This window comes from Taudactylus pleione, unplaced genomic scaffold (assembly GCF_031769625.1).
Source record: "Taudactylus pleione unplaced genomic scaffold, aTauple2 ptg000977l, whole genome shotgun sequence".
NCBI classification, from domain to species: Eukaryota; Metazoa; Chordata; class Amphibia; order Anura; family Myobatrachidae; genus Taudactylus; species Taudactylus pleione.
In genome coordinates this window covers 5828572-5845526 of record NW_028285378.1, presented here as the reverse complement: position 1 = coordinate 5845526, position 16955 = coordinate 5828572, and the positions used below count along the sequence as shown (strand labels likewise).

Here is a 16955-nt window from a genome sequence, read left to right as displayed (position 1 = left end):
ACCCCAAATCCAAAGGAATCTTTAATATCTCCCAACATACATTACAGAAGTCTGAAATATCCCTATTGAGTAAAGGACTAAGTTTTGCACCCACCAACAGTATGAAAAAATTTGAAGTCTTTATTGACCTGAACAAGTTTGTCAGGAATTTAACTTTAAAAAGACACTTTCTGAGAAAAGAAGATGCACCAGTAAGGAACTGGAATGAAAATGTCTCTAAGTCTGGGCTCAAAGGGAAAGCCACGTACTATCCTCTAGAATCCAAAGGCAGCCACATCAACGTATTCTATGAAATGATGAAGAAAGACTTATGTGAGGAAGAGGTAGGAAAAGTCAAGAATCGTAATTTGAACCGTCAAGAGAAAAAAGCCTTGAAGGATCTGAGAAACAACTCAAATATTGTACTCAAGCCGGCAGATAAAGGGGGGGGGGTAGTGATCATGGATCATTCTTACTACATTAAGGAAGCCCATAGACTTCTCAATGATGTATCTTGCTCCAAGTCTCCTGCGAAAAGAAAATAAGGTAAATAAGGGAAATACGAGTGGAATTTTAAGCTGCAAAGGCAGTTACAAATGTGGTCGTTGTAATGTATGCAAATACTTACATCCTAGAAGGAAAACGTTTACAGATTCAGAAGGTACTAAGGAGTTCTCCATCAAGAGCTTTATGAATTGTAATTCCACTTTGGTAGTTTATTTGTTAGAGTGTACGTGTGGAACCAAATATGTTGGAAAAATGAAAAGACCCCTAAAGCTACGCATTCAGGAACATATCAGAAATATTAAAAATAAAGTGGACAGTCATGTAGTATCGAAGCATTTTCTTGAGAAACACAACTCTAATCCTGAAGAGCTTATGTTCAAGGCCATTGAACACGTGACTTTGAGTGAGAGAGGAGGAGATCTAGGGAACCTGCTTTCTAGACGTGAAATGTTTTGTATTTTCCAATTGGACACTATGGCTCCTAAAGGGTTTAATGAACATTACGAAATTGCACCTTTTTTATGATACAAAGATGAGTAAATGGCTCTATCCCCTTTGGGCCTGAAAAATACCCGGGAGAGAGATCATCAGGGAATACCAGGGGTATCAGCTAATCCTTCTTCATAAGAAACTACTATCAAGAAATAAGTGGTGACGGAGATAATGACATATAGAGACCAATAGTATCTACAATCATACCAGTATGCGTGTGCCCAAACTCGTCTGATCTTGGAAGCTATACATGACTGGGCCTGGTCAGTACTGGGATGGGAGACCTCCCGGGAAGACCTGGTGTTGTAGCTAACAGAGTCCAAAATGTCTATATTTACTCCACCACCCGAACAGTACTGCAGTGAGGATCGTTAAGAAAGTGAAGAAAAGAAAAGCTGCTACAGCCAAAGACAAAGAGATCAAAATAGAAGATTTAAGAATTAAGATATCTACAGATTATCAGCAAGGAAGCATTATATGAGACTAAAAAATTCCCTTTTTTTTCTTGTTTGAAAAGACTTATGGATAGCATCTGAGATTTTTTTTTTTTTTGCTAAATACCTTCATAACACAATACACATTCCTTTCTATTCATAGTAACTATTTAATAATTCTTATTACAATAGATACAGAGTAATCATACTGAATTACTAGGTGGTGTATAATTTTAATGTTATAATATTCATGAATGATTCTGTGTTCTCTTTAGAAAATTGTTACAACGTTAAAACGGAGGATGTCCTATATCCATATAAATCAAAAGAAGGGCGGTAGTTCAATCTGTACAGTTAACTAAGGGCGGAAGTCGATCCAAGAGATGTGGTGACACAGAGTGAATTCCTGGAGTCACGTGGTTCAGCCAAGCGACGTCACATGAGAACGGGGTCTGGTGGTCACGTGCTCGGGGGCACGTGATCGGAGAAGACGGCTAGAGCACGGGACCAGTGAGGGTCCAAGAGTGGATTACACGATGCGGGATGACGCGGAAGCCTGGCGCGAGTGTCTTCATGTGAGGGCGGAAGTGACGGATTGATGCGGATCGCGGGGCGGAAGTACAACAAAACAAACTAAGGATGTCTTTACTAGATTATTGACAATAACTAAATTCGAATTTGACTTGAATTGGACAATACCTAATCAATGTCTATTAGTGTTTACTCCCTTAATTATATTTAATTAAAATACCTTATGTTAGGGTCACAGTCCATCTGGTGACCCGGAAGTAATCAGTCCCTAATTGGAGGAGTAGAGGGGTATAAATAGAGGATCATCACAACCCTACCTCCATCCCCAGGAAGTCAGTGGACGAAACGCGTTGGGACCTAGCTCTTTCCCTAAGGACTTATGCAGAATCTCTATATCTTTTAATCAGATAAGCAGTTTTCTCCTCATCTTTTACTAATTTATTGTATTTGTTTTTATTGTATTTATGCTATCAGGTTTACCCCAATGGGCATGGGGGAACCATCTGTCATGAACTTTTTGTGTTTAGAATAAATTATCTCTTATTTATATATTGGTATATATATTTATTTTCACTTATGCACTTTAGGCATTAAGCACTTTCACTAGCCATTAAACTGAATGATATAAGGCTATTTAGCCTATATTAATGGCAGGGTTTATGCTTTTAAATTAGTGTTTGGTTTTAAACTGGAGTTATTTAATATTTTACATGTGAATGTGTCAATAATATGCACTTTATTTAGACTATAAGTTGGTTTTCAATATATGTTAATAGCGGTATTGTCGCCCTAAATCAATCTCCCCTTTTTCTCTCTATATATATATACATGTACAGCCGCTGCAACCCCACTGGGACGAAGTGAGCATTCCCATGCTGACAGATATTTCTTTTATTACCAGCACGAGGAACAAGGTAGGGACAGTTAGGGCAACTTCACTCTGTACTGGAGATTACCCCAGATTATCCGGTTCTGCCTCACAAAATCTCTAGAGTTCTAAACATTTTTATGTTGTCAGAAGTGCAACTTGTTTTTTTCTGTTATTTTTATTTATTATTAATTTTTCTTGTATTTTTATTTTATTTCCTCTTATTTTATTTGTATTCTTTTATTCTTTTTATTCTTTTGCTCTTTTATCTTATGCTCTATTATTTCATTCTTATCATTCACTCCAATTTAAACATGAGCGCTCGATTTTATCCTTTTACATTTTAAAGATAGGCGAGTGACCACACTCTTGTAGATTAAAAATAAAATGTGTTCCACAAATTTGTCAGAATTCACAATGTGTGATGGGTGCTCTTTAAATACAAAAATATGCTGAACATAATTTTTCCTAAATAAAATAAATGGAGTTAACCCTTATTTGTGAGCCCCTGAACTCGGTTATAGATCTTAGTAAAAGTATATCTAATGGATAGGACCAGGGCCACAACAGGGCTTTTTTGCACCCTGTGCTGGCCACATCCCCCTGAGAGCATAACATCGTGTGGAGGGGACGGGGCGGGCAGCTTCGGTAAATACAGCTCTAACCGGAGCATGCTCAGGATGCTCCAGGAGGCTGTAAGAGCTGCAGGGTGCCTGTCTGGATCGTCCAGAGGACATTCCGGCAGAACTGAAGCAGCGATTCTGGCTGCAGGGTGCTATTCCAGGCACTCTGCTAGCCAGTTGCAGGGACTGTGGGGAGCGGCGGTGCTGAGAACAGGGCACGGCATTCTGTGTGGTGGCATCCTTCACGCACCCCTAGTTACGGTACTGGATAGGATATAAAAATATTGTAAACTGAATCACGAATCTGGTGTTATGAGGATAGCATATAACTGCCAATGACTTGTCCCAAATGTATCAAGAGGGCAATATATAATCTGGAGTCTGTACTAACAATGTAAATAAGATAACATGATTGTAATGACAGTTCGCATTTCCTAACGTATCTGTGTCTTACAGCCCACTTTCTGCACATTGTTGGGATTAAAATTTATACTAAACATTGAAGAAGAAAAAATACTCCAGTTTCACACTTGCACAGTCCTGTAATATTTATAGTTATACAGTGCCACGGACCGTGTTACTATTGTGTAAACAGTGGCTAAAGACCATACAGTAAACAATGGCTCTCTCTTCTCCATTTTGTAGTGTCCCCTGAACATCTCAGACACCTCCAGGATTCCCTTGTGGTACTTACAGCAGATCCCAGTAAATTTGTAGTGAAATAAACTGTGATGGATGTTACATGTTAATTTTGAAATGTACTCTAAACCGCCAGCAACTGGAATTAACACTCTGATGACTCCATTTTCTTATGCCTATTACAAATCTACAGAACATGCAGTCATGAGTAAGAACGGCCTCGAGCTGTACAACCAATACACAGAGCCGAATGCTGCTGCCATTATCCACCAATCAGATATAAAGTAAAAAATCCTTATTTATATGGATCTCCAAAAGGAGGGGGTTAAATATAGTAAATAAATGACAAATCTAACACCCGCCAATCTAGGCCTCAGAAGGCCTTGTGCTGACAACCATTTTCCAGTGTGACATGGCACATTCCTTCTTACACATAATATTGGCATGGTAACCAGCTGGCAGCTTCATACCAGTCTAAAGGGTGCAAATTTCCCCCAAAAAATACTTTAAACTCTCCCCTCAGTAGAACAGCCAGTGTGCCATAGTATTTCTAAGGCTAATCTGGTGTTTGCAATTTTTAGGGTTATACTCTATATAGTTAGGAATTTTCCATACCTACATTTTTTTTACACCTCTAACCCTTTCATGGCAATACTCATGTAAGAAGGAAAATCACATGCTGTACTTAGCTACAAACATATACAGCTGAGACAAAGACAGGCAGACAGATTTAAGATGGACAATGATCACTCTGATCTCATCCATTCCAGAGTGATTCCAGTTCTGTAAATAATTCATATTTAACATATAGGGCCAAATGTAATAGGGTGAGAGTTTAGAAAAGTGAGAGTTTCTGACACTTTTTAAACTTTGCCAATGTAATAGAGTCCAAAAACAAAGTAACAGAGCGAACTTGCATGTTTTTTTAGACTTAAAAAACTCTCACGATTTAAAATCTCAGATGTTTTCCCATTTTGAAGATTAAACTCAACCAATGTGAGAGTTTACTGCTAAACTCTAACATTTTCTAAACTCTCACCCTATTACATTTGGCCCATAGAGTCCCTACAAACCTTTAAATAAGTAAACAGATTCCAGTGTCCTAGGATTACTCACCATTTTCCAGTTAAAAAAATTAACAATAAATTAGCAACCACATAACAGCACAATGGATGGAAAGAGCCACAATGTGGCTCTTTCAACTACAATTTAGTTTCATTGCAATTTAATTTCAACAAGACACTGCACCAAATGTACAAATTAAAAAAAAAAACTTTCATTTCACACTTCTACTCTTAAAGTATACCACAATAACTGGATTCAGTACTGTGATATTATAGAAGGGGAAACATGAGGTGGTCTTATCTCTTAATAATGAATTTGGCTTTTCAGAAAGATGTATTCTCAGCCGCCTATTGAATCCCTATTTCAAACACAGTGTAACCACCATAAATAAATATGTGCATCTCTTTTGATCACATCCAGTGTTCAATATGTGATTGCAGACTTTCATGTTCCTGTTGTGTTCTGGGTAACGATGAAAGTCTTGGAGTTGGGCAGTGGTCGGGCATCATTCTGGTGCTTACGTCTCTCAATGAAGGTGGCCAGACGGGAAGTGTCCAGAGGGATTTTGGAATAGTTACTGTAATGAGGTTGCATCCATGGGTGTAAAAGACATGTGGCCACCGTGGGTCTCCAGTGGGTGTCCTCTTGAAGTGTCGTCTGGATAAAGTCCTGAGCAGCTTGACTGATGCTTGTGAAATACTCTTGTGGGAAAGAGAAATCTACCTGACAGATATTCATGCATGTCTCTTCATTGCTCTCATCTAAGAATGGGGATACTCCACTCAGCATAATGTATGTTAGCACCCCCAGACTCCAGATATCAGTTGCCAGAGAAACCGGGATTCCTTTGATGACCTCAGGAGCAGCAAATTCTGGGTTCCCAAGCAGTTGGTGGATATAATAGTGTCCTGTAATTTGCATGGCGTCTTCCAGATCAATTATCTTCACCCGTGGGACCGGGATACGTAAATCTATCAGGAGGTTTTCAGGCTACATGAAAAAAATAATATAATTTAAATACAACAATTCCATGTACATGTTTCTCAGCTTGTGCAACATACATTGAAAAAAGGTGGGAATGCAGATGCACACAAGCACTAAGAATACTAAATATCAAAATATATATAATAAACTATCAATTAACATGGTTTTCTATTGAGGATCATTGGCCAAAGAGGTTTGCCCACCTACCACATCACGGTGACCTCATTGTATAAATATATCTAAGACTTACCTATAATAGTGCCCATTACATGTGTGTACTGCAATGCACAGGACCCATACTAATTAAAATCACCATTGAGACTGATAATTTAATAATTATTGTATTCCAGATATAACTTTAGCTTCCTACCTTGATATCTAAATGGGCCACACGGCAGCTGTGGAGGTACTGAAGGGCCCCCATGATATCCCGCATGTAAAAAGCCACCTTCTCTTCCATGAGCTCATCATGGTTCATCAGATAATCCAGCAATCGGCCATCATCCATCCTGGAAGAGTCGGCACCATTTTCTTTAGTTATCTCACATACGCAAAAGCATATATAAGAATAAATTCATATAAAATATCCCTAACAGAAGCACAATTATGGAGTGCTATCTCTAAAGGACATCCCAAACACAGGTGAATACAAATTAATTAGGGAAGGTCCTAATTACCCATTCTATAATATCTGTGTTTTTTTGATTATTCCTTCTTTTATAATTATTGATTTTTTCTATTAGACTTTAGTGTTTTTTTCTTTTTTGTTACATTATTTGTTTAATAATTTGTCTTTATACATTTTAAAATACTATTCATCATTTTAGTGGTCTAATTAGGACCTTCCCTAATTAATTGGTATTCACCTGTGTTTGGGATGTTCCATAATTGTGCTTCTGTTTGTTTCATTTCAAGAGGGTCAGCTCCTCTATTGGTAGCAGCAATCCTTAAGAGTATTCTTTAGCAATTTTTCACATTTCAACTGTATTAACACAATTGCTCCTTAATAGTATAGCGCTGACTTTTTGTGTGTTTTTTGTTTGTGATATAAAATATCCCGTATACATTGAAAGCCTGAAATACAGCCAATTGCGAATATAAAAATCACTACATATAAAATACCCATAACATATGAACATTAATGGCGCAACCCAACATCTGCTTCTATTGAATATCCACCAGCTAATAAGATACATTTTATATCACAATTATTAATAGTTCTTTTCTAAAGATTTTAAACCTAAAAATAAAAATTCCAGCAAAGGCTAAACGGTTTCCTAATTTGCATAAATGGTTATAACAGTGTCAAAGATCAGAAAGTTTGGTAGCATCAAGGATATATAATAGACTAACAGGTTTATAGACACCCTATAGATATTCTGTAGACAACAAGGTAAGTTAAAAACAACTAGAATATAAGGCATTATACTCCAGGCAGAAATACAGTATATTCCTCTATTTGACAAGAGGAACCCACTCCCTGTTCAGTGCAAGTTAAAGATGATCCCATTAGGGTCATACAGCCTTACTTCTGATAAGGGTCATACAGCCTTACTTCTGATAAGAGAGGCCACAACTGTCTATGTAATTTAAAACTAAATTGTGGATTCAACATGAATGACACAACCCATAATCTAATTAATGTAGATAAATGGTCTAGTTTGCTTTGGCCATCGGTTACAAATTTGTCCAAACTTGGAGTAGTGATTAGCTCTGCAACTCACAGGTCCAGGACGAGGATGTATGCATTGGCGGACTCATACGTGTCATGGATGGTGATGTACTGGGGATGTTGTAGGTGTTGTAGAAGTGCTGCCTCATGTGCCGCCTGTTCACGCTTTTTTAATTTCTTGCTGACAAATTTCACTGCAACATCTTTCCGGGGGTATTTCTGCAGACACTTTTTCACAATCGAAAACCTTCCCCTGGATGGAGGAAGAGGATAAGGACTGTATTACAGACAGATGAAGGGGGATTCTATAAAAGTGAGGAAATCTTAAAATATTCTCAAAAACATACCATTCACTAAGTTTTCATATTATTTATCTATTTGCTTGTTACAAATATATTTCCTAATTATCTGATTTAAGTTTTAGTAAAAAAGAAAAACAACTATGTGGCATGACACAAAAAGTGATGTTGAGTAAGGCACACTACTTTTTTTACTTAATAGCATAGAAAATTACGTAAAGTGCAGGATTACATGGTGATATAAAGTTATATTCCATAGACAAAAAACCTTACGGTTTCACATGTCCCATTAAGGCTTCTTAGACACGATCTGAAATTTCACAAAACCTATTGAATTTCTGCCACTAAAACTCAGACCTCAGTTGAATAGACTGCATGTGTGCATTCTAATGAGCACACAATTCTGTGAATTAGCAGCTCCACCATTTTGTGAGTGACAGCTATCTCACTCTGTGAGAGTGCTGAATCTGCAGTTAACCACAGGGTGTGATGGCATACCATATCTGTATTGTGCAAGGAACATGTCCATTACGGTGTCAGCCTTAATGATCGGAAAGTGGCAGAAATTCAATAGGTTTTGTGAGATTTCAGATCATGTCTAAGAAGCCTTAATGGGACATTTGAAACCGTAAGGTTTTTTGTCTATGGAATGTCATAGCTTTTTATAATTTACTACCTATCAGGGATGGAGCAGCAAACTGGGCCACCTTCAGGGAAGGGCAACAAAATGGTGCACTGGTGGTGGAGGGGAAAGCACACAGGAGGTGTTTCGGGGGTGCAGAGGGAGAGACGGCTGAGGGGGCAGGCTGCAGGCGTGTGGGGCAGTCTCTGCAGTGGGGCAGTTCACAGGGGCAGCACCGGGGGACAGAAATGCTCACTGGCACTGATAGTCCCAGCTCTAAACTGCTTCTTAATACCCCTAAACATGGAACGATATGCTCACGATGCGATACCCCCATAGAGAGGTCCCCTTCTCCAGGGCACCCCAGGGGTGCCGGCTACATTCTGGCCGGTGGATGCCGGGTTGATAGTGTAGTGTGGTGCATATTAAAGTTAAAATATTGTCTTTTGCAGTAGGATTACAGGTCCCAGCAGGTCTCCCGCACATGCTGGTACTTGGAGAACCACAAGTACCAGCAAGCATGGGATTAAGGGCCCGCTGGTACCTATAGTACCCCTGTAAAATAATGAATAAAACAAGGACACCAATTGTTTTAATATTTTATTTTCCAACACCTTCACCTCGGGGGCAGCAGCCTTTAAGATCTTTTACATGGCAGCCGCCTCCACCAGGACTTCCTTGGCGTCTTCACCTGGAGGGCGGACTGTCATGCCGTGTCCTCGCGCTGGCTTATATAAGTCAGCAAAGGCAGGTGGGGCAATGATGCCGCAAGCCGTGATTGGCTCGCGGCGGCTAACTTTCAATTTCAAAAATGTCGCTGAGGCGCCATTTTTGAAATGGGCACAAAAGTAACCTTAAGTTACTTTCGCAGTTCTCACCATTGAAGTCAATGGTGAGAACCGCTCATTGGCTGAGAGGCGGCATGCTAGCCTCTCTCAGCCAATGAGCGCTCCGCACTGGGATTTCTATAGTGAAATCCCACTGCAAATCAGTCATTCAAGTAGCACTAATGTGCGTGGGTCTGGGTATTTGCATTTTTTTTTATTTTTGCCAAGACCGGGGATGCTACATGGATACATAGGTGAGTATGTGAGATAGTGTCTGTACATATGTGTGCATGTATGTTAAACGGTGTGTGTTACTTTCAATGGTGTGTGTGTCTTGTGTTTATTTTAATATTTCTTTTGCTGTGGAACTACAGGTACCAGCGGGCCCATAATGCCCCGCATGCTGGTTTTCCAAGCACCACCATGCGAGGGAGACTTGCTGGGAACTGTAGTTCCACAGCAAAAGGCAATATTTTTAACTCTTTACTTGCACCACACTTTACATATTCAACTCAGCACCCACTGGCCAGGGGTGCCGGGGATAGCCCCCGGGCTATCTGCCTGGGGTGCCCTGGAGAGGGGGGCCCCTTTATTGGGGGGGTCCCCAGCTCCCCAGGGATCCCTGTCCTGGGCTGACTACCGGTCAGGGGTGATGTTTTGGCTGGGGTAACCAATGAATGGGCTCCCCTGGCTGTGGCATTACCCCCTACTCCACTAGAAACTGTCCCGTGCGGGTTCTGGTAAATACAGGGGAACTCTACACATTTTTCCCCCTGTATTTCCAGAACGAGGACTGGCTCAGAGCCCAGTGCTGGTTGCGCTGAATACAGGGGACCCCTACGTCATTTGTCCCCCATATTATGGTAACCAGGACTGGTTCAGAATAGCCTAGTGCTGGTTGTGCTTAATATGGGGGACCCCTACATCATATGTCCCCTGTATTTAGCACCACCAGGACTGGGTCTGTAAAGCCCAGTGCTGGTTGTTAATTTTGGGAGGGGGGGGGCACACCATTTTTATTTTCATTTTAACACTCTCATTTTTTTTAAACAAAGCAGCATAGACGGATCTCACTGATACGTCCGTGCATCTGTGTTTATTTTTATCACACACAGATGCAGGAATCTCCGAGATACATGCATGCTGCATCTGTCTGCTGTCATTGCCCGCACCGCCGCTGGGTCACACAGCCCTCACCGTTGACCACACCGCCGCCTCTAACGCTCGTTACCCCCCGGTTCTGGCTGTAGCTAATGGTCGCTTCTTTCCCCTGGATCCCACTGCCACTACCGCCCGCACTGGACAGCCATCTTGGTGCACCCAAGTAAAGCCACAGTGAGTACACCTGCTGAAGACACCTACTGAGGCTGCGCAACAAATTGAAGCTTCCTATCTTTATAATGGCGCAATTGTGAAGTAATAGTTTAAAAACTGTAACTTTCTCAATTACCTGAACCCCCAAAAGGCCCTAACAAGAGCTACCTAATAAAACAAACCCCAAGTCTAAATTCGCCCCTACCCTGAGTTATGCCTTCCCAAATATCCCACATAGAGAACAGCAGAAAAGTGGTCCTAACTGAGAGAATCAAAAAACAAGGATAGTGGGGCAGTGCACTGGTCATACAAAAAAATATAACATTTATTAAATTCCATATAAAATTATAACAAATATATAACCCATAAATAGGTGAAATATTAAAATAGAAAACAAAAATAGTTTTTAAAATAAGTGACAGGGACTGTCTGAATAGACAAAAAGGGAGGTTATGCACAATTATTCACTAGGTGTATAAGCAGAAAAATTTTAATTATTTGTACCACTGATTTGCTCAGATCACATGTTACCTGCGCTATTGGTGATTGTAACAGGATGATGTATCAGTTATACAGTGTTTCAGGTGATTCACTGTAATTTATTTAATACACTGAATCTTGTTCTAAGAAACATCCTACTGCTAATCTGGATAACATTATATACACCATTAGTTGTTATTTTTATTAATTTATATGTCTCCACACTGTCATTAACTGCAATAACTTTCTGCACTTTATTTCCTATGCTGTTACTTAATAAACTTTTGTCATGTCATACATGCGTTTTGTCTAAGTTTAAAATGTTTAAAAATTGTTGTTTTTATATATTCCTTAAGAAACAAAAGATATGTATATTTCCTTATATATAAACATGGATATTTATCGTTTTGCAGTCGCTGCAAGCATATCAATTAAGCAACCCAGGAATAAAAATGAATTTCTAGGATATTTTGAGCTTAATTTAATACACACTTAGAGCTATTGAATTGTGATTCCTATTAAGGTGGAAACATCACTTATTAAATCACATTACACAGATTCAAGTTATTGAAACCTGTATTATTTAGCTGCGGGCATTTGCAATCAGTATATAGTCACTTCACTTAGTGTGTGTTCAACTCTAAAACAGCACAGAAGATGAAGGTGAGTATCTAATGTTATCAACTGCAGGCGTATAATTAGCTCAAAATAAGCTGCTTCAAGATAGTCATTTAGATGTGAGCACAAGAAAAGCAGAAGGTAAATTATGTACTCACTAAAGTTGGTTGTGGTAATGCGATTATCCCAGAAGAAGCAGCTCTGAGACATTACTTATCAGAGCACAAATTATATTATAGTTGCTGCAGTCAGTGGCGGTTCTAGGGGCGGGCTAACAGGACGCCACTGAGTCACCAGATGGTGAAAAAAAAAAATCCCATAAGAAAAAAAGCGCCGGTCCCTCCGAGCTAGCCGCCGCAGGGAGGCTCCATTTGCCGGGCACCCGCTGATATTTGTAATCAGCGGGCACCCGGCTCACTCCCTGCAGCAGCAGCAGCCGAAAGCTATGGGAGGGACGTCATGACGTCTCTCCCAGAGATCCGTGCAGCCGGAGCTCACTCCTGAGCTCCGGCTCCAGCAGATAGAACTATGGGAGGGACGTCATGACGTCTCTCTTCCATAGATCTGTGGTGGAGCTGCGGTCGGACCGGATGGTAGCGGACGCAGGAGCGGGTCCTAAGGTATGTATTGTGGTTTGTATTTTAATTGTATAGGGGGGCATTACTACTGGGGGCATGGCTATAGGGGGAATTACTACAGGGGCATGGCTATAGGGAGGCATTATTACTGGGGCATGGCTATAAGGGGGCATTACTACTGGGGGCATGGCTATAGGGGCATTACTACTGGGGGCATGGCTATGGGGGGGATTACTATAGGGGGCATTACTACTGGGGCATGGCTATGGGGGGGATTACTATAGGGGGCATTACTACTGGGGCATGGCTATAGGGTGACATTACTACTGGGGGCATGGCTATAGGGGGCATTACTACTGGGAGCATTCATATAGGGGCATTACTACTGGAGGCACTACTATAGGGGGCATTACAACTGTGGGCACTACTATAGGGGGCATTACTACTTTGGGCACTACTATAAGGGGCATTACTACTGCGGGCACTACTATTGGGGGCATTACCACTGCAGGCACTACTAATCAGGGCACTGCATGGGGGGCACCACTACTGGGGCACGTGCGCTTTCAGTGCACGCAGAGGAGCGACATCTTAAAAAAAGTTTTCTGGGTTTTTTTTGGGGGGGGGGGAGGTTGCTCCCCAATGTCTAGAACCGGCCCTGGCTGCAGTTTTTCAATTCGTCATAAATAAACAGGGGAAAGGAAAATGAAGAGTATAATCACAAGTTGTTTAATACTTGACACGTCTGGGTTTGTATGTTTTCTGCATGCATTGTGTTTCAAATACCCACAGTGATCTCGAAATTAAACATCTTTATATCTATTTAATTAGTAACGGGTGCAGGCTTAAATTCAGCCTTAAACATGCAGACCAAGACCAATATTGCTCTTTAAATGCTTGTCAGAATATTAATTATCTCTGGGCATACATTCAGCCCATGTAGTTGATTCAGAGATTTCAGCAATAAAACATGTTATTTGTTTTCCACATGCAAGTTGGCAGCATAGGGGCAATGTATTTGCTAGTTTGATCAGGTCCCTGGCAAGTACCCCAACATATGTTTCACCTAAGGTTTAATAATGGAGTGAACCAGATGTCCAGGTCCACTAGGATTTTATATGTTACACTCTTCCCACTTCCATATGGGAGCCAATAGGAACAGTGTCCATATTATGTATGCTAATTCCTGCTAGATAAAATACTGATCAGGAATATATGCATAGGGTAAAAGTCTCAGTATATATTTCACCAGTTATAAATGGTTTTAATTGCACTACATTTGTATAGAGCACATATTTAATAAATAGTAACAAACAGTATCTTCACTGAGGAACACAAGCTGCTGAATTATTGCATCATATGAGAATATACATTTAGTTTTAGATGCATAAAATGCAATCGGATTTGCCACAAACCTTCCAATCTCGTTCTGTTCCACATACACTTGGTCAAAATTCTCTTTCCAACATACAGTCGATCCATCAGCATTTGCATCTTTAAAAAACAAAATTAAGTAAAAGTGTTAGCAAATAATAATTTGATGGCATCTTCTACCCATCAGCTGTTGTTTCTTGAGTGTTACTAAGAAGTCTGGAAAAGTGAAAAACATTGTGCACTACTGCTTGATGTGAGGTCAGCTAGTCAGTCTACAGCGGTTTAAAATGCTGGTAAATGATATACAATGTTACAAATGTGGCTGTAGTATAAAGAACCAGAACTTTTATCACAGATGCCCAAAACAATTCATAACAAATATCTCGTTAATACTCCTAAGTAAATATGAGATACAAAAATCCAGAAATCAAGATGCCTTCATGAAAGGAAATCATGGATGAATTATGTCCATATGGGAAGGAAACAAGGATAATCAGCACACGTTCAGTATCTTCTTTTTCTTTCTACATTTTGTGGCAGTATCACCAGATGTGGCGTTGGTGAGCAGCAGATTCTGTGTGGGATTGGAGAGATCCTCCCACACAGGGTTGAAATACTGAGTGGTTATACACCTGCATGGGGGAGAGAGCTCAGGTGTGAGCTAATGAGGCCGAGCAGTCAGGCTGGTGGAGACAGTCTAGTTGGGACTGTACCAGCCAGAGAGCCCAGTGAAGCTGAGCGAGCCATTGGGGGCCAGGAGGCAGGTGTCTGGACCTTGCAGGAGGCAAGGGGGGACCACAAAACTCTCTGACCGTGGGACATTGAAACAGTAAAGCTGCGGGCTGAGAAAGCCAGGGCCTATATCTGTGTGATACAGGGAAGGCCACCAGGATTGTGTTTGTGTAGCTGTGGCAGCCAAGCCAGGCTGGAGCCGGCGATAGGCCTGCAAGAAGCAGGCTGAGACTTTGTTGGCAGACTAGCTGCGTCACACTAGAGAGGGCTCAAGAAGTGAGCTAGATGCCCTAAACAGGGGCTAGGTTGTTTTGTTATTTTCTGTTTGTTATTTTCTGTATCCTGAATTCACAAGCTGGAAGTAAAAGCATTGTTTGTTTACTTGAAAACCGTGTGTGGACCCTCAATAAGCACCTAAACACTGCATCCATCCACCCTCTGCCGAGCTAAATACCCCAAGTCATCACAATATGCAGTACATCATTTGTTACAAATAGAAAAACTGAAAGTATGCTGTATGGGAGCTTTACCATTTTCTGGAAGTCTGAGGGGTTCGGATGGGTTGCTAGGAAGACTGATACCCCATGGGTTGCTGGCGCTGACCCGGAACTGGTATATACCTCCTGGGCACAGGTCTTCTAACACAAGGTAAGTGTCAAGAGTACAGGCGACAGACTGCTGCCAAACTTGAGAACCTACAGGAATAGATTGCATATATACTGAGACTAATGCCCTCTAGTATGACATACAGATGTGTCCACATGCATCTAGCCTCCTTGCATCACATCACACCACATGCATCAGCCCTTCTAGTCGCGCTTGTCATGGCGTGACTCTGTAGCGCCAAGCATCTTTTCCTGCAACTTTTTACTTTCAATTGTGTCTTATTTGCACAACGGTGCAAATAGAACGCACAAGCTGCTTTTGCTGATTAAAATGATATGAGCATGCCTATTTTCTGTGTGTGACTGCGGGTCTATCTGCATGCGAAATGCTACATTACAGTGTCACAGCTGTTTGTAACACAGCATTTTACATGCACATACACCCGCAGTTGCACACAGAATATAGGCATGCCCAGGGGTGGAAGTGGGCAGGAACGGGGTGGAACTGAGTTCCGTCAGCTCTAATGGTAGGTGGAACTAGTTCCACCTCCACCAAGTGCCTGCACAGAAGTCCCACAGACAGAGCGCCACTCAATTTCATCAGAGAAACCAGCATATAGGTAAGGAAAGAATCCAGCGAAGGCAATACATAGGGGTTGCAAAAAAAAAAGGGCATCCAAGTGACAGACTAGTTTGTGGGGACCCCATAAAAAAACTCGGGAGGCATGGCAGAAAAATAACACTGATGATGATAGATCACTTAAAAAGAAAAAAAATTGTTCTATAAAATTGTAGTCTCAGCTTATGGCAGGAGTGCTAAAAAAAGCATCTAAAATGTATTTCACACTGTCATAGTCACCAAAGCTTCTGGGGGCCTAGGCGGCCCCCAGCCATTCACTTTACCGTTTCCTTTGCGCAACAGTGTGTGTGTAAATGTAACCCTAATTCTAGTGTTCTATAGGTTACTAAACTAGATGTGCCCCACCCAAGCTAGTAGAAGACAATGGTTTGAGGGGCTAGCTTGGGACAACCCCTATTAGACCTGAATAACTGTATTACTTAAATTTAACAATTCTGTTTTATACAGTATACTCTGAATACTTAAGAAAACAAGAATACAGATGTATAGTAAAATAACACAGCGTTCTCTTTACTTTTATCAGGAACTCTTCTTTCTTTGTGATCTCAGTTGAAGACAATATTAAAAGGTAAGTAAACAGTATATAAATACAATGTCATTAAGATGACAATATATTATAATATTAGACAATATTATATAAGCATAAGATCAATAGCTGTACATAAATGTTCACATCAATAAATATATATACACACAGAGTAAAGCCCACAAAGTTCATAAGTAAAACTAATAAAGTAATAAATATTGCTACCATGTGGTTATCTCTATCGTTGGTGCACTTAGGGGTCTATTTATCAAGCAGTGAAAAGTGTGGAGAAGTGGACCAGTGGAGAAGTTGCCCAAAGCAACCAATCAGCTCCTACGTATTACTTTATAGACTGTACTTGATAAATGCTACTTTAAAGCTGATTGGTTGCCATGGGCAACTTCTCCACTGGTCCACTTCTGCACGCTTTTCACTGCTTGATAAATAGACCCCTTAGTATTTATCAGAGGTGGAGGATAGCTTGCATTAAGTTGTATTGTCTTCTAGAGAGAGTTGTAGCTACTCTATAGCTATATTGATGCAAAA

At 40.7% G+C, this 16955-nt stretch overlaps 1 protein-coding gene and 1 pseudogene across 1 annotated transcript in view; one reads left to right on the top strand and one right to left on the bottom strand.

The window, feature by feature from the left end:
- Positions 1 to 1171: 1171 nt before the first annotated feature.
- On the top strand, positions 1172 to 1290 carry LOC148454595 (5S ribosomal RNA; annotated as a pseudogene).
- A 2507-nt stretch (positions 1291 to 3797) lies between these two features.
- KALRN (kalirin RhoGEF kinase) overlaps positions 3798 to 16955 on the bottom strand; it is a 1228991-nt gene continuing 1215833 nt past the window's right edge. The window contains exons 56-60 of the mRNA XM_088460751.1: positions 15169 to 15333; positions 13948 to 14026; positions 7847 to 8047; positions 6493 to 6631; positions 3798 to 6128 (exon numbers count right to left, since the gene is read on the bottom strand). Of these exons, the coding sequence (XP_088316877.1) occupies positions 5583 to 6128; positions 6493 to 6631; positions 7847 to 8047; positions 13948 to 14026; positions 15169 to 15333 (1130 nt within the window). The 3' untranslated portion in view covers positions 3798 to 5582. The remainder of the gene's footprint in view (positions 6129 to 6492; positions 6632 to 7846; positions 8048 to 13947; positions 14027 to 15168; positions 15334 to 16955) is intronic.